We start from the raw sequence: 19,438 nt of genomic DNA on the forward strand, positions 1-19,438 counted from the left end.
TTAAAAAAAAAACAATTCAAAGGATGTTTCTGCAATTAAATTTTCACATTTTTTTGCCAAGTTTTACTTTGAATCCTCATCAGTTTGTTGGAGCCATCAACCAAGCAGTTATTGGGATATACATAACATTCAATTGCTGCCACAACTAAAACCTTAACCGGAATGGACCCCCAATCCGAATTTATCAAGGAAATGAATAAGAATATGCTAGTACAAACTGGCTTGAGGTTAGTAGGAACGAACAACAAGGACTATGACACAGATCAGAGGGGATCAGATAAAAATGAAATACCAAGAGACTGTTCCTTTTTTATGGAATAAAATCAAAGAAATTTCTTGGATTTCTTTTTTATTTTCTTGATCCAGATATCTGGTTTTGGGGTTGTGTATTTGACTAGAAGAGAAGGAAAAGGATATGTAGGTTGCTTCTTTTTACTCTTCTCTTCTAAATTTATTTCTCAAGTACTCCATTAAGCCCCATACACCTGCTAAAAAACATTTTAGCAACTAACTTTCAATCAACTTTGTGATTATCTAATTGAGGGCATTTATGAAAAAAAAAAGCATAAGTCTTATCCGGGCTGAGATAAAACCGCACGCGAATGCAAAGGATGAAGCAAACAAAATATTCATATAAGTCTCTTTTTTTTTTTTTTTTTTTGCTGCTTAGGAAAAGGGGTAGGGGGAGGAAGGGACCAGCCCACCCCCGCATAGCAGCCTCTACTGGGCCCCCGCTCCGTCAGAAAAATGTTCGATGCGGGTAGACTCCGTTTTACTCATACTCTCTCCTTCCGAAGGTGAGTACGTCACACCTGGCACCATCCAAGAATAATTGGAAGGAAAGCATAACCGCCAACAAGCCGTCCGGGCATGAGGTATCCGGTCTCCGAATTTAATCGACGCCCGCACATTTCAAACCCGAACAACTCGGATAGAATTATCGCCCTCTTACCACCAGGCTACCACCTTAGTGGCATATAAGTCTTTTTGCTTGAGTCTAAAATAATTCTTTATTTTTAAATAGATATCTTTTTAAAAATTTAAATTTGCGTAGATCCTCTCTTAAAATTTATATTTATTTTTTATTATCATAAAATACTGTTTTTGCGCAAATTCTCCTAATAATTTTTTTTTCTAATATCATTAATAAAAATCATAATTTATTTTAATTAAAAATAAAAAATTTAAATTATTTTTTTCTTCATCGCGGTCGTTTTATAAATATTTTTTTTGCACATTCACCGTTAAAAATATTTTAATCATTTTAATTTAAAATTATTAATTTTTTAATGGCATTAGACGGTGTGGATATGTATGCAAAAATAAAAAAAATAACAAAAGAAGTAATTTATACGAATATATATATATATATATTAATTTGGAAGGATGTTTACGAGAATATTAGTATTTTTTTAACCTAATAATTTCTCTATCCATGTACTTAAATAGCGACTTTCAGACTTGACGCCGAAGGCCCGCCACATAATTTTCTACGCAAAGCAACGGTCATACAAAATGGCCCATTTGTGGTGTCTTATCGCGTGGGACCGCTCAATAGCACTAACAACAGTAGGCATATTGGAGATATCCAATGGTGGGCCCAACAGCGTGGGTAAAAGTCTGCAACTTAGATATTGCGGCTTGTGGCCTATCTCCCTCCACGTCGCGCACGCTCGGAGGGGCAGATTGGACGGAAATGGGAGGCATGCACTTGGTTTTAATTAATCAATCAATATATCCTAGTTTAGGTGTTATTTGTGAATTAGCTGCATGATAAAGTGATCTAATAGGTTAATATGAAGTTGATATATCAGAGTCAGTACCGTGGTTGCATGGGAAAATTGACGGGCTAGTGTCCATATTTTTCGGCCTATTGTGTTGCCTAATTCTACGGTTGTTGCATCAAGTTGGATAATAAATATTGGAAGAAATTTGTTCATGTGGCTACTAAGTTGCTGATTTATTAATTTGACATTGAAAAAGTGATGCCGACACAAGAACATAGAAGCCCCGATGTAAGCAAATATGCATAGCGAAATAATAAATTAAACAAAGATTTTTACTGGCCTCCAGCATTGTTTAAGTACTCTTGAGATTACATACTTTTGATTAAGTACCAACCACCCATCTCTGATCAAGCGCCCACACAAGAGAGAAGAGAAAGAAGAAACCAGCAAGAGAGAGAAGGAGATCCGGAGCTTCTAACCTATGCAGGACTTGAGTGTCTTAGGTGATGGATCCACATGCTTATTTATAGTGCTAGATTAGAGATCCGGATCCTTATATTTAAGATTTATCTCTAATTAGTTTCCATCCAACTCTGAATAACCTTTAATCAGATTGGATTAAATCACCATTTAATCAAGGTTGTGTTTATTTTGATATAGGTAAACTTGATCAAGTGGGCCACATCAAGTCTCCTCAAATTAGGAGACGTGCTAACACTCGATGATCTCATAATATTGAAAAAGTCATCGTCCTGCAATTTTTAAAACAAACAACAACAAGAAGTAGCAACAACTATACCAAAGTCACTGGGCTGAATTGGTAAACTTTAGCCTAGTGAATATAAAATAAATTTTAAAATAATAATGGTGTTCAATTTCTAATAGATCATGCTCTAGTTGATCTATGGTATCGATACCCAGGGGCGGTGGTCTCTCGATAGTTCCAATGGTTAGGCATGTCAGCTTTCACAATTTCTTGGCAGAAAGTCTCCCCTGCACTTGTTTCTGAGGGAAGCTTTTCTAAGATGTGGCACCGGCACAATGAGTGATTCTTCCACTAAGTAATTGGTGACCCTTAGAAGGATTAGGGAAAGAACCAATTCCGGGTGGCCTAGATTCAGTGCACATATAGATAGCTCAGTTTAAGCATTGTCAAAAAGTCTGATGACGAAAAGAGTCGCTTTATGATGTGGTTTTGGTGGGGAAGAGACCACCAGAGCCACTATGGTGGGCTCATCTGTTGGAACAAGATCACAAAATCTTAAAAATTCTGAGTGTGATGGGTAGCGTGGCAATAATTTGTTCTTGAACCAGTGGCTTGTGAAAGCCTCCGCATGTGATGTACTACTTTTTGATTTTTTTAGTTGTATCCATACATGTTATGTATGATACTATCGTTTTTAGCGCGCACACAAAAAAAAAACCTCTGCATGCATACACCTGTTATCAGCTAGGGTCAGTGTTAGTCCAGAGCACCAACGGTCGACGACGTGACCAAGAAAACCAATACTATTTGGGTCGATTCTAGCTGGACTGCGACCGGAGATTCTTTGAAAAGGATATTCTTTCTCCTTCTATTTAGGCATTTCTGAAGGTACTTTGTCATACATGCCATTAATAAGAACGAGCTAAGTCATATATACATGCATGCATGCATACCTACATATATATATATATATATATATATATATATATATATATATATATATATATATATATATGTATGTATGTATGTATGTATGTAAAATCTCCAATAGCATCAATCAGAGAGCAAACAAGCAATGGATGAGATCCTAATCAAGCATATTGGGGAAGGAGATGAGAGATCCAAGACCTGTTAAAATGTGAATGATTTAGATCTGAAGTCCATATTGAGAAAAATACAGCATTTAGCTCCCCAAAGGAAAACCTAGCATCAAGGGGCCCCACCACCCAAACATGCGAGCCATGTGGATGACTCGAGTGCTAATGTGGTAGTCATTAAGATCAACTTCTCTGATGTAATTATATATTCTTGATAATTAGAGCTGCAACAAATCTCTTTCTTTTCTGTTTTTTACCAATTTAGCCTAAACATTAGCAGGTTTTTGCACAATTTTTTGTGTCTGTATCTAGTAGGTAGGGCTTCAAACCATTTGATGGGTCCGCTGACACGCAAGCACATGCTATGGCACATTAATCAATCAACCTAATACTTCCAACTTTAATACTAAAGTAATTAAAAGGGCCTACAATAAAAGGTCAAGCTCAATTAGTTGTACGCACGAAAGAATTTGGAAAAATAGGGTCGAGTGATTGAGGTTAATGGAAAAAACAAGAGCACCCCAATTTGCACGAATAAAACAATTGTCGCGTTTTGCAATGCATAAGTTAGGTTAATGGGAAAGAGCGAATCAAGAGGCCAACAAATTCATGCGGGCGTGCCTTTAGTCCCCATATTGGTTATTCGCTGGATAAATCTTGGATACTTATATCAGACCAAAGAATCCAAATAATATTTTCTGCCTAGCCTTTTTGGGTGAAGTCTTAAGTTGTAACAAATGCTATCAAAGCGGATTCGATCCATAATCTATGTGGACTAGGGGATACTGCAACACGAATCTATTGAGATTGACCATAGATCGATCGTGGTACTTGTGATTAGATTTGAATGGATTTGAACTCTTAGCCTAATAAGAATGTCAGGGCTTAAACGGAGAGAATATGTAAGAACCCGGGCCCCTCGCGTGTGTTTAGTCCTATATCGATTATTTGTTGGATAGATCTTGGACATTTATATATGATCAATGAATTCAAATAGTACCTTTCGGCTAATTTTTTTGAATAAGACCGTAAGTTTTTGACAGAACCATTCTAACTCAAAACAAGTTAGACATGTGCCTCTCTTTCTAAGTGCCCAATTTTTGGCACCTACTCCAATGATTTTGTTAAGTCATGATGGAGACCACTACTTCCCAGCTTGATACCATATTGTTTAGTAGATTTCTGAAGAAAAAGTTTGTTATATTTAGCAATGCTCGAGGATATGTTACATGAGAATGAGTGGCGTCTGGCTGTTCACGAGATGCTAACCATACAGTGGGACAGAATGCCTACAAAAATATATAATGATGCTTGGTGAGCGAGAGATCTTTCTTTCCAGAGACCCAGGCTGTAAACAAAAAGGATTGGTGTTGAAGCTTCCACGGTTGTGTTGGGCCAAATCATGCAACTGGAGCAATCAGTGTCAATATTCGTGAGCTCGTGTACTGGTTACGTGCCGTAACTAAGATATCATAGAAAGCGCCAATATTTTTTGTGCTTAAATACTGATATGTGTATAAACACAGCACGGGAGTTTCGAATACTTTAGATTGGAGAACAGCGCCAATGCTCGACCGTTTAATCCATTGAACTTATTTCAATCCATTGTAGATTGAGCTGGATTAACCATTTAATAAAATGGTCAAATTTAGATATAAATTTTTGATCTATTTCATAAATAGATCAAATTTTGAGTCGAGAAATTTTTGTTTTATCATATATCCGATCCGACTCGTATCGACCCCTACTCAAAAGTGCCAGCCACCTATCATATAGGTTGCTATATCGTGAGCTAGCCACTGTATGCCAGCCAAACACTGAAAATATTAAGAATGAAGCAGTACAAAGTATGAACTCTGATATTGTTCACCGGTAGGCGGTAGTACACTACACCTTCTGCCTTTTTGTCAGCGGACCTCAACTAATTGTGGCTCAAGGATCATTCCCGTTAGGAGAGGTAGTGAAACGCTCGAGTGAAATGTGTCACAAGATGGATCCTTTTGTTTTTTTTTATGGGTATGGAATAACTCTACTGTGAACTGGGGAAAATTTTCATTTCCACATTAAACTCTTGTTTGCTTGAGGGTTGCCACGGAAAATAGGGTGGAATAGCCTCCTATTCCTGTTAAAGCTACTAGAGCTGTAAACGCCTACTTTGTTCCTACTAAACTATTTAACTTGGATAAAGTTACTCCACCGAAAAAGTGAAACAAAATTGTTCTGGATAGATTCGATTTTTGCTAGCTCTAAAGCTATTTCAGTTCGCTAAATCGTCCCGCAACCAAACATGGCCGAAGCTTGAAATCGGCCATATCAAGACAGAGCAAGGCACATTGCTCTGATCCAAGCCATCCTTAAGAAAAATCTCCTTATGCTCGATATCTCTCCTGTTTGGCTTCTCTACTGCACACTAATTTCTCTAGTTGCTCGAGCACCGCATGCAGGGTATAAAAGACTAAAGAAAAGAGTATTGCTGCCCATGGAGGAGAAATTATATCCTACACCCTGTGGTACCAATTCAATGAACCTTGCTATCTAGTGCTAAGAAGTTTCTTCACAACCATCCTGTGGACAATTTATGAAAGGCATAAGCTTTGATGGCCTATAATTAAAGTTATATACTAGTCAAACATTAGTCACATAATGATATATAATGCAGCAAATAAAGGCATTGCATCAGAATGGCATGAAAACATCTTTCCCATCTAAATATCAGTTCTTTGATCCACACTTCCCATCTCAGTGTAAAATTTACGATGTCAAGATATGTTTCTACATTAGCTAGCATTAATATACAAGCTGCACAACCACGATCTGGTTCAAGAGACATCCAAAAGGATAGAGATACTTCATGCAACATACACAACCACTTTGCAGCTTTGATGCGTTCATTAAGAACCAAAACCTCCACATTGCATACTGGGCACGCCTGATACAGAAATTGAATGGGTGGAATCAATCTCATTTGTACTAATAAATTAATGAGTTTAACCAAATTACTTAAAATCTACTTTGTGAACGATAAGATATAAACATGAGAAAGTGCCCAGGAAATTTGAGACATTAATATAAAACAAAGCCTTTGTTTTGGGAGAAGATCCAAGCAAGCAGAAATCTAAAAGATACAGTAATGCTGAAGATGAAAAGAAATGAAACTCTAATCTAATACAAAGAATAGAGGGATGGAAACCATTTGAGTTTCTTTTACAAGTACTGAAATTGACTCATTAATCTAATGGTCGTATTATGTTTTGTTTTTCACCATATTGTATCTCCTGGTCAAAATGTTTATAGATGGCAAAACTAAGACTCAGAACTACGAATCCACTTGACTGCTGGACTAGAGCCATGTCCAGAATTAAAACTAGCTTATTAACTGAATGCGATGCATGTTTCCAAGAACCACAACATTTGGTCTCCTATCAAACATGTTTCTCCCAATTATTTGTTAGTATACAGCAATTTGACAGCTGTTCATTCCATATTTTAAGAATATAGTGATGTCCAGTTTTTCTTATAATATTACTAAATAAACCTATTATGTTTAGGTTACAGAAAGGCTAAACCATCTTTCAAGAGAAGAGGCAGAAGAAGAAATCACTTTAAAAGGTTATCGACCATGACTAGAAACATCGAAACACCTTCAAGGTTTGCTCGCTGCTGCAGATCAAGATGTGTCTAATGAACTACGTGAGACGTGGAGACATGGAATTTAAGCAATCATCAGTTGCATGGATAAGGTTTTGGGGTTTCTGTTGCAAAGAAGACCATACAAACAAAGCTTTAGGCTTCAAGTTTTTGCTCATCTTAAGGTTATCTCAAAATATATGACCTACGAAATAAGAAAGACATTCAGAATTTATGAATATATAGTAGGAGTTTACTAAGCCAATAAATACAAAGTAGCTTCAGTTTGGCTATGTAATTTCAACATGTTCTTAAACTACAGATTGAGCAGTCAAATTATTGATGGCTGTTACAAACCAAATAAAAATTGCAATATGATTGTTGATAATCTGTTTCCTATTTTTGACTAAGAAGTTTCCAAATAGTAACTTTCTGGTTATCAGAAGTATTTCTTTTTTTTCTTTTAGGCACCTGTAATATTTTCTTTGTAAGCTGATTTCTCCTTGTCAGGTTTTCCATCAACTACAAATGTCCCCGCATTCATGTCCAATATCGAATTCATCTGGATAGGGATAGCCTAACCATGTACAACCCTTTGAAGCAAGGTTCACAATCTCGGACTGGACCCTGTATTTGTACCATGCTGATAAACTGCTGGAACGCGGTATAGGGATCAGTTCAGCGTACCAAGACTTGGGAACCCCTTTGTACTAAATCTCGGTTCAGTACCAGCATGGTATAATATGCCCGATATGGGGTGGTACACACCAGTACGGCGAACCTTGCTTTGAAGAATCAAGGTGCATCAGATACAAAAAAGAAAAGCTGACTAAAAACATTTACATCCAAGATTATAATAAGACTGGTCGTCAGAAAACTAAATTAACATGGATAAGTTGTGAAATGATATTGAAAAAGAAATTACCTTGTTGATCTTTAACCATTTTGTGACACAAGTTTTGTGATATTGATGTTTGCAAGGCAACGTCATCAACTTATCTCGGTTCTTATAAGCCATATAACATATCACACATCTGCATGTAACAAAACCATTGGTGAAAGGCAAACGTACAACATGAGCTCCTGCAACTCACATAAGCAACTCATATCATATCAAATATTTTGAGCATTCAAAAATTTCCTTCAGTAATTTGCTTTTCAATTAAGCTGACTTCCTGTAAACTAATGCTCAGGATCATAATGCCTGGCTGATTTGTTATTCAGTTGCTCCTGTCAAAAACCATCTACTTCTTGTTCTAGTTCTCCATAAAGGATAGAACAAGATATACTATGATGACGGGACATCTAGAAATAATATAGAAGTAGAGTTTCATAGCAGGCTTGGTCAAGATTTCACAAAAGCATAAATTTGGTCTACCAATTAAAGTACATTGATGAAAAGCAAATACATATAATAGTAAGAAAAGAAATGAACCAACACATACTCATGTTTTTGGGCTTGGTCAGTATTTCACAAAAGCATAATCATGGCCTACCAAATATTAAAGTACTTTGATGAAAAGCAAATACATATAATAGTAAATAAAGAACTAAACCAAAACATACTCCTCATGTTTTTCTTTCTTTGAGAATAACCCAATTCTGTACGTTGAAGTTGGCAAGAAGGATATAAGCTCATCGGATAGTCCTTTGCTTTCAGTACCTATAGCTTCACCTAACTGTTGCAATTCCTGAAATTATGAAACTCAAAATTTCAGTTGCGAAGTCGATAACTGAAAACAAGTAGAAGTAGTCTCACAAATCATTAAATAAGAACAATGAATAACAGGAATGTACTTCTCATGTCAAAAGTGCAACATAAGTTACATTTGTTAATAATGGTGCCTAATTTCAATCTACATCTGAAGAAAAAACTGTGCAGTAATTCGGTGATGTCAACTCATGAAACTCAAAGAATGATTTGCCATCATGATGCATCACACATACTTATGCAATGCAAAAGCATCAAGAGCATCGAAGTTTAATAATCTATGGTGTTTGAGAGTTCTAATATGAAGATTCATGTATCTTTTGAGGTCGAATCATTTTAAGCCCATGTAATTCTCAGAAGCTGGGATTACTGAACTCTGGTGCCAGTCCTGTTCCCAAATAATGATCTCCTCTTTTTTTTGAAACCAAAAAGATGTCCTCTGCTCACCAATTCCCTTGCTATGAAAAATCGTGACTTAATATTCCATTAGTTCCTCCTGCTGCTTCTTGGCTCTAAGATATATTATAAAGTTGGAGAACACTGAAAGCCTAAATTCACTGAATAAGACATCTTACAGAACCAGTAAATCAGTGTTGTCAGAATCTTTAGAATCCTTGAGACATTAATTCCTTGTAAAGTGGAAGATTTTCTGCTACCTTTGGCAGTCACCAATATTATGGCTATGTTAAACTTTCTACAACCATATTCTACTGATTTAATTTTTTTCTTTGTAAAACCCTCAGATTCCAACCTTGATCCTCAAATCTCAGGATTCACCTACTTTCTGTAACAATTTAGCATCCAGATTCCTTTCTTGAGTCAACTTACAAGAAATTTCGAGCCTATCTTTTATTCTATGCAACCCAAACCCAACCAAAACCTTTTAAGATCCTTGTCTTCTTACTCTTTTACATATTATGTGTATCAAAGATGCATATCTTTGATTGTACTCTCTCTCTCTCTCTCTCTCTCTCTCTCTATATATATATATATATATATACAAATATATATATATATATATATATATATATATATATATATATATATTTGTACGATGTGCTTATAAAGCTCATGACTATTGGCTGCTACTAATCCGTTTACTTAAAGGGCATGTACTAAGACCCACTGGTTATGTGATACAAGAATCCCAATACTCAAATTATTATTCAGCATTATGTCATGTGGTAGGCATGTACGACTTTGTAAGCAACATTGTAGCATTCATTCCTTTCTGTATAAATAGCTCAAGTTCTCCCTACACCAGTGTCAAAGACAGAAAGCGACATAATACTCAACGACTAGACCTATCAAAAGGTTAGCAAAGCAATCAAATTTCCATATGAAGATCCAACCACTTAATGGTGCAATGGAGCAAGAATCTACTAATGGAAGGCAAAAGACCAATACATACGGAAAATTTTGTCAAAGCCTCAGTTAAAATGCACTTAAAATAAATATCTCTACAATGAATTATTATGGATGTGCATCCTTTGTAGAATTGTATAAAATCCATAAATTTAGCACAAGTAATAGACCAAGTTTGCTCAATAGATATCGAAAAGCTGTAGTTTGTGGACAAATCACATAAGTCTACAAGATACTCACCAGACTGAGGACAAGGATATGAGGAAGCAAGAGTATGCAGATCTGGTGGGTGCAGTGGCACTGAGTTATAATGTAAAAAGTTTGAATTATATTTATATGGAGAGCACTCCAATCATCAGTTAGACGAGTCAAACAACAAGGCTTGTGACACTCAGGCACAAAGCAAGATGACCTAAGTGGAGATAAGAGCTAGTACATATGAAGTATTAGCTCTAGAGAAAGATTGACATCTTGCTTCTTTCTCTTCCAAGAGATGGAATAGTATCTTGAAAGATGTAAGCATAACCGAGCTTGCAGTTCCTTTATAATATGCATATACATAATCATATGCGTACATATGTGTTTGTGTGCGCGCGTGTGTGCGTGTGCGTGTGTCAATGTATACATGTGTGTATTGAAAAAACAGGTATTGACAAACACACCTCATAAGTCATGTTATCTGGGTCGATACCATCTTCCTGCGCAACCTGTGTATAACCAATCATAAACAACTTCAGTTTCAGATGTATGAAATGATGCATTTCCAGAGAATCATAAACTACAATGCAAATTACCTGAACAGGCGAGCTTGCAAAATTGAGTTCAAGATTAGCAGAGGAAGATTGTGTGGGGTCTGTGTCTTGAAGAACTATGCCAAGAGAATATATCATTAGTGCCAGAACTATTAAATGGTCAATACCAGACTAAGAATTATAAATGCTACAATTTCAGTAGTTTCCTCTTATAAGTCTAATTGAAAGAGAAGTTAGAATATTGCATCTAAATTACTGACTCCAACATATAAGAAGTAGCATTGTTTTGAGAAAGTCAACAGTTAATGATTTCGATATAACTGCTGCAACATTGATACAGTAAAAGCAGTTAATAGATTAAATCTATAATGATTCTTTGGTTCATTGAATAGACATTATTACTTGTTATCAAAATATATATGCTATAGTTTATCTTCATAAGCTACATTTTACAAACTTCATCTCATTAATAGAGAAGAGATTCACATAAACAATAAAGCCTAAGTAATAGATAGAAACATGAACTGAGACAAGCAAAGTCCCATCAAATTGGTATTAGCTTGATGGGTTATCCTTCGCCACTTGTACCAACCCAAGGCCCAGTCCTCCAAATGGAGGAATAAATGATAAACATGCAGCAATGTAGTGAACAATATAATCATGATACAAGCATAACAGACAAATAACTTAGCTCCCATAAGTACTTCAAGAAAAACAAAATTGTTTGGAGACTGTCTTTACCAGCCTCTCTTCCAGTAATTCCACCAAGGGAAGCACTAGCAAGGTGATTCTCCAACTCTTGCAGTTCTCTAGCTAGAGCTTCATCTCGAGATAGTTGTGACTCAATTATTGCGGTTGTCAAAGAATTTCTTCCTGCTTCCTTCGAGACATGATCATGATTGTGTCTAGAATTGTTACTTGAAGAAGCTCTTGTTGTATCACTCTGAGCATTTCTTAGGAAGGATTCATATACACTTTCCTGCACAGAGAGGTTACACAAAATAATAAAACAACATTATAGAATAGTTTTGCAATTATTAGGAGTTTACTGATATGAAAACTGACTACTGATTCTGGAGTTAGCTTAGGGCCCATTTGGTATTGCTTTTCTTTTCTGTTTTTGTTTTCAAAAACCCAAGAAGAAAAACGAACTAGACCAAAAACATATGTGATAGAACCATTTTATTTTGTTAAATTGTTTGTAAAAGCTTTAGAGCTTTTGCTAGCAAAGATATATTGCTTTCAGGAAAAGGCGAAAATAAAAGCAGGGAATAGCATAAGTTTTATGCAAATGCTATCCCTAGTATCAATTTGCATGAGGTATTTCACAAACTTGTAGAGAAACAAAAACACAAAAACAACAATGATACAAACAAGCCCTAATTTCTTTCAAAAAAGTTGCAATATGTGCTAATATATACTTTGTCAATACCTACACTACAAACATGTAGGTATGGTTTAAACATTCACATGGAACCATGATGACGTTCCACTCTAGTTCTCAAGTGAGACTGATGAAGTAACATCTTTGGTGACACAAGCAGTTGTTCTTGTAAGAGAGTCAAACTAAATGATACTACCAGTTAAGTTGTACTTAGATTGATCTCTCAACCTTTCTATCTGATGAGTCAAGGTTTTTTCCTTTTTTATTTTTGATGATTACTATGTGATTTAGAGAATCCATGTGATTGACTGATTAAATTATTCGAGTGCATATTTATGGAACCAAAGAATTTAAAATAGTAAGATCATCAGAGTCAGTTCCCTGAGAGCCATATAACAAGCTTATTGGATGCATATCTGCATGAAAAAAATACAAGGCTATTGGACCTTTGAAAAAATACAAATTTGATGAAGGCACTGCTGCTGCAGCCCATTTTGCCACATTCTATTTGAGAATAAAAACATCATTTAACTAATTGTAAGTTCAATATTTGAATATAATTGGAATTTTAAAAGGGTTATAATTTTCTAAGGAACATATATACAGCACCAGTCTTGAGAGGACAAGAGGGAATGAGTATGTTTCTCCCCTGCAATGTACTAGATGGATCTCTCCAGGAGCATGAGAAATGCACAACAAAAATGACAGGAAAAATGAAAGGGGAGGTTATGTCCATAAGAAGAATAAGGGAGAGGTTTCACTGATTAAGAACAAAGTGCCGAGTGCACTTCCTGGTGTATTCTCACTCCACTTGTTACAACGAAAAACACTCAAGAAAGCTCACAAAAATACCTTGCAGAACACCATAGAAGAGGTTTTTCATAGAATTTAATTGGATAGCAGGAGTTACATCTTCCATATTGAGCCTATAGCCACTAGTTTTTTGTATGCAAAATGAAGTCCTGTGATAAACCAAAGTTTTGGCAAAATTTACGAAATGGCCTCCCGTGAGTCTATCCTCAAATGCAAGTGACTCACACTCCATTCACTATTCTTTTATTCCAGTGGCTGTCCCCTTGTAAAAGTTCTTTCTGCATGAAATCCTGGAGTCACCACAATTAAGAGCAGGAAGAGAATGCAGCTCCCTTTCCTTCAGTAAAAGCACCAGCTCACTCTAATTTGTTTAAAAGACATCATTTTATTGGCCACTTTGAGTTCACTTTCTCAAATGATCACCACAGTTGTAGCTGAGTTGTAGCTGAAATGAAATAGTCGCCAATATTATCTACCATTTTGCCTTTATGTTAGCGGACAAAACAAAGTAACATATCAGTTTGAGAACAACGATAATTTTCTCAATCATGATCTGAAAATATCTAGTCATTTGGCAATTCTTGGAACCACAATTGATATAAATAATTTTAGAAAGAATAAGCTCAAAATTGCCAAGTTGTAACTATATCACCAAAATCTTTAAAAAACAACAACAAAAAAAATTCAATTCAAGCCCACCTGAGATTGAAGATCTTCTGCCAGTGCAGAAACATCATGATCATTGAAATATCCTCCATAATTCTCTTCCACCACACAAGGGACCGGGGCATTTACGTAATAAACATTTGATTGCTGCTTTCCCTTCATCTCAAATTCCATTCCCATGATGGCCACCTAATTTGGAAAAAAAAAAAACTCCAAATGCTGAATACTACTGGAAATCATCCAGAATGCACATAGACACACATATGACATCAAATTTATTACTAAATATAAAAAAGTAGATCTGGAACGTTAGTCCTCCTGTTTTGTAGGAAATTTAAGGATGATTATCGCTGCATACTTGTGACCAGACATTGTAAATAGTAAAGTAGAAAAGGACAAAGATTTAAGCAATTGAAATGGCAAAGTGCAACTTCATATGCAAAGTTTCAAAATTTTCATAAAGCTAAATATAAACAAAGAAGAATGAAATAAAACCAAATTTACAGATAAAAACTACAATTTTTCTAATTGGATCTAAAATGTTACTATTTTCTCCTTCCAAAAAGCAATACAATTTTAATCTGTACTGTCTGATGCTTCTCAGAAAGCATAGCACAGAACAGAAATGTTTGATAAATACTCAATAATAACAAGGAGGGCAACATGAGATAAACATGGTTATATCACAACACAAAATATTCACAGTGATTAAGTCAACTTAACATACAGAGAATGGGTTTTATTGTTGTCTATGGAAAAAGTAATTGGATCAGTTAACACAGTGTCGAACGATAAGCTGTTGATTTTTTAGTGCTTTCTCACCTCACTGGGATATGAATCTTAAAGGCTCCTGTATGGGTATGGTGAAAGTAGTACAGAACATACCACCCATTTTTGCACCATGGCATACCTTCAGTACTTATGGGAGCACGCCACTGAAGAGAGCACACCACAAAGCAGAGCACAAGTCCTGTGCCTGGTAGGTGCAATCAGTCTGTCCCATACCTAGCCAGGTTTGGGCAGCTCTTTGGAGAAGGACTTAGCCCCCCGTGAGGTTGGTGTTATGCCAATAGCAGCGCCGGGCAGCTAAGTTGGTAATGGAAGAACTGTTGTACGAGATCAAGCAAGATTTATGTTAATAAAAGCAGCGGGTAGTGGTAAGGTGGAAGGAGTCGTCACTAGTAAGGCTGAATCAGATAAGGATGCAGTGAAGTTCGATTCCACAGGCGTAGATGAAGTAGTGGGAGGTCGCGAAGTAAGGGGGCGTGTTAAGTTGAGAATTTCGAACATTGTAGCATCCTTTTCTAGGTTGGGGTTTGAGTTTCGAAGTTTCAAGACTGAAGGAACCTTGGACCACTGGAGCTTTCACCATGCGAAAGACAAGACACCCGCCCCTCTTGACAAGACGGCTACAATCACTGGCATCAGAAGAAGAGCAGGAAATGGGAAGACTAGATGTTATTAAAACGGGCTAAAAAGGCATTGAACAAGGGATTATCGTATAATACATATACATTTTGCCCTTAGTTTTTTATGTTCCCAGATACTTTCCAAATTTGTAGAAAATTTTGCCAAATCTTTGTAATTTCTGAACGTTTTCTCCTCATTAAATCAAATCCAAGTGATGAATTAGGGGCCATGATCTTGGTGCCTTAAATAACAAACTATTGAGTCAACCTCCGACACCAGGGGCACCATCTTCCATCAAGATACTCTTACAATGCAATCCTTGCTTATCAGAGTGACCTCTTGCATTGAAGATTAATCCAATTTATTTCTTTATTTGGTCCCGTAGTTTTCATAACACAATTAACTACACTTAATTATGGAAAAGAATTTTCTTTATGAGAAATATTTATGTCTCAACATAATAAAGGCCACATGTTTAAAGATCATAAACCGAATAATAATTAACCATCGACAGCTTCCTCTCTGATCATAGCGGAAAGATCACAATATAAGCAGGAAAGAAACAAAGTCCAGCACCATAAAGAAAGTCCCAGAAACGAATCCCAAAAGTCACGAGCATCACACACCTAAAGATCCTTCATTTTCCCCAATCGGGTCAAGAAATCCTAGCGGCAAGTAGCAAGATCCCTTTTTTCTTGCAGCAAACGCAGTAAATTCCCTTAATTGGTACGAAAATTTTAGAAGACACCAGCTAAAACTGTGAATCCAATGGCAGCCATCAAAATAAAAGCTGAAAGCTCAACACTTTCACAAATTCCTTTCATCACTGACCCAAGAAACCATCTTTGCACCAAATTATGAAGAAATAAACGAAATTTTCACAAGAAAACAATATAATAGAAGCAAATCTAGGAGGAGGAGGAGGAACTATAATCTCACCTGCGGAGGGGCTTCTGGTCTCTCGCCCACTACCCTTGGGGTCTGTGGAGTCCTGGAGATCAGCCTATAAGCGGAGAAATTATCGGTTGGACCAGGTCCACCATCTCAACGGTGGACCAGTTCCCAGCATGCAAACAAAGAGAAAAAGAACGCGGAGGCAACGTCTAAATTCTAATTGATGGATTAGACGTGGTGGACCAGTCCAATAGTCTCTCACCAAATTAACCTCCCATATTTAAATAATTCAAAATTAAATTTGGGTGCCTATCATCCACCGTGCATACGCTTTACGATTTGGATCGATTCACTGATCCGGTCTGGCCCATGTAATGGTTTCTCGGAGGGAACGGAGCGATACAAGCGTATTTACTCCCGCGGCGTTAAACTCTTTTGCTCCCAAGGAAGACTTTTACCGTCAAACCGTTCATTTCCTGGAGGACTCCTACCTCAAGTCTTGATCATTTTTGGATGGATCTCCATGCTTGGATTTGACAAGCGTGATTCCTTCGGTAGCTTATGTAATATATATCATTAATATAATATATAATATCAACATAATATTATATATATATATATAACATTGACATAATATATTGATGGTATATTGATATATCAATTTTTCTGCTAAATTGAGGGATATTTTTGTCTTTAAACTTTCAACCCAGGATTACTGTCATGGGGTAATCTTGGATTTCCAACCTCAAGGACGGATATCCCATCACCGAGTTGGACGGTGATTTGAGGAGTGGAGGTGATACAGGATCACCGCCATGTAGGATCACTGTGGTGCAACCAAACGCGGTGATCTCATCACCTCCACCCACATCACCCTTGATCCTGGAACAATCATTCCATACCAAACGCCCCCAAAGCGATTAGGCGTATGGAGGTTTGTAACTTTTTGATTAAATTTTTTTTTTGATAATTCTATATGAGTTTCTATTTTCTTTTCCTCATGTTTTAGTGTTGTCCATCTATACTTATTAAACGAAAAAGGGAGAAAAAGTTAAGAACCATCTCCAAAATTCAGAAAAAAAATAAAAATAATTATAAAAAATTGTATTAACTATTTGTTATTTTTTATCTTCTTTTCTTTTATTATATTCTTATTATATAAGATATCCTTGAACCCTACTAGGCTTCAACCTTTCATGAATGATCTTAGTGATCCGGCCCAAAACAACTTATATTAAGGAAAGGTCTATCATGGATAATATCTTTTGTGCAAATGAAATTTTGTCCCATTCAAGAAGGGTTAATCAAATTGGGGTCATATGTAAATTGGACTTCTCTAAAGCTTTTGAAAAAAATCATCCTTAACTATCTTTTATTACTGCTGTTGAGCCAATATGTAGGTGTTCAATAATGCTGCTATAGCTATATGTGGGTGAATGAAATACTCCAATTTGCAAATGTTACCCTTGTATTTGCTCAAGCCAAAAAGAAATATAATAAGCACTTGACAAACTCAAAAGAGTCTTTTCTTTGGAAAGGTTCCTCAAGCTGTCAGGCAAATTGGAAGACTGTGTCTTGGAAAAGTGGAAGGTGGCAAAATGGGGTTGGTGGTTTCTTGCGAATGATCCAGGGATGTGGAGAAGACAAGTACAATTTGCTTATCATAGAATAGTAAAGTTTTCTATGAGTTGGAATCCTCCGAAAACTCTGGTTGGTGGTCTCCCTTTTCCTGCTTGAAGGCTCAGGTGCGTAGGATCTAATAAGGTTACTTCTCTCTTCTGGGCCGCCCCTTGAATTTAGCTTATAACTTCTCATATACCTCGTTTCCGCTTTCAGTTAGTGTTTGCCTGGAGTTGTTCACCTCTGTATCTCGGACACCTTCTCTTAAAACCTACCTTCTCTTTTCAGCTTTCAATTAGTTTTTGCCTGGAGTTGTTCACCTGTGCATCTCGGACAATTTCTCTGAACTCCTACCTTCTCTCTCGATGTAAATAGTTCCCTTCTTTTTGCAATACAGGCTGGGTCGTTATATTTAACCTCCCTCATCATTCAAAAAAAAAAAAAAAAGAGGTTATAATGATTAGCAATTCGTAGGATTTCTGATAAATTTCTCATAAAGTTAAGATGCTTGCTAGAAAAATATTATCACATGGTAGTAAGAATATGATATGCTCAAAACATTAGGATTTTTTATCAAAAAAGATCGTGAGAATATGATATTGAACATGAGCTTGGATTCGGACCCTTGTTATTGCAAGTAAAAGAATGGCAAACAAAAAGTAGTCCTAGTTAAATGATATGTTGAGGAATATTATGAAAGCTCTAGTAAGCATTCTTAACTTTTAAATTTAGTTTGAAACATCATAGCCATCAAAGTAAGCATTCTTTCAAACTGCATAGTCCCACTAAGACTCTAATGTAGGTTCAATAGAGTACCCACTTGATGGCTCTTATACTACTTGGCTACTTCAAGAGTCTTTTCGAGGCTCCCAGTGGACTCCTACAAGAGATTGATGCCCTTGTTCAAGACTCCCAGTATTTCTGTTCAAGCTTTTGAAGACTACCAGATAAATAGAGGAGACTGTAAGGTCTCCACGACTCCTTTATATTTTGATTGAACCTCCTACTCTAACCGCACCAACCAGCATGCTTGACATACCACATAACATCTGGAGTCTAATTGGAGCATAGCGTATTGTATTGCGATAATAATTGGAGCTGGCATCTTGTTATTTAATTAGGAGAAATTTCACAGTCAATTAAGCTCCTCTCAATTTTGCTTTACGGCCTCTTTGGGCAGCACTTACACCCGTTATGTAAGTTCTCGATGTAAAATAAAAATAAAAAATAAAAAAAATTCTTGCTTTACAGCCTTACTAATTTTTGTTCCTAGACTTTTGTAGAGTTTTAATTTTTTTTTATGAAATGTGATCGCATGCTAAAAATGGCAATAAGGACATTCTATCTCTTGCTGCTAGCAATATGATCACATTTTGGAGTCGTAAGAAAGAATGACTCCAGATATGAACAAACGGTCATGTTTAAATGCATAGCTTTGATTTTCTATTATTAAGTAAATGATCAGTTATAAGCCTTAATTACATTTTCCCTTATACCAGGTGCATCTGCACATACACTTTTGACCAGTATTAAAAAATATGTTTATTGATCAGGCTCCTTTCATAAACTCCCGATCCCTTACACTTGCCCAATTACTGATAGATACATCTAAAACGATAATGCATCATGGAGGAAAATACTGAACAGATACAAAAAAAAAATATGG

General features: G+C 36.3%; 1 protein-coding gene across 1 annotated transcript; it reads right to left on the reverse strand.

The window, feature by feature from the left end:
- Nucleotides 1-7,841: 7,841 nt before the first annotated feature.
- On the reverse strand, nt 7,842-16,299 carry LOC120109122 (E3 ubiquitin-protein ligase BIG BROTHER-like). Its single transcript, XM_039122870.1, has 8 exons — nt 16,198-16,299; nt 13,882-14,037; nt 11,727-11,964; nt 11,028-11,101; nt 10,896-10,940; nt 8,724-8,848; nt 8,083-8,191; nt 7,842-7,942 (listed from the first exon to the last, which is right to left on the reverse strand). Exons 2-8 carry the CDS (start codon nt 14,026-14,028, stop codon nt 7,880-7,882), a joined length of 801 nt encoding a protein of 266 aa, XP_038978798.1. The 5' UTR covers nt 14,029-14,037; nt 16,198-16,299; the 3' UTR covers nt 7,842-7,879.
- Between the last annotated feature and the right edge of the window lie 3,139 nt (nt 16,300-19,438).

Source organism: Phoenix dactylifera, chromosome 2 (genome assembly GCF_009389715.1).
Source record: "Phoenix dactylifera cultivar Barhee BC4 chromosome 2, palm_55x_up_171113_PBpolish2nd_filt_p, whole genome shotgun sequence".
Taxonomy (NCBI): Eukaryota; Viridiplantae; Streptophyta; class Magnoliopsida; order Arecales; family Arecaceae; genus Phoenix; species Phoenix dactylifera.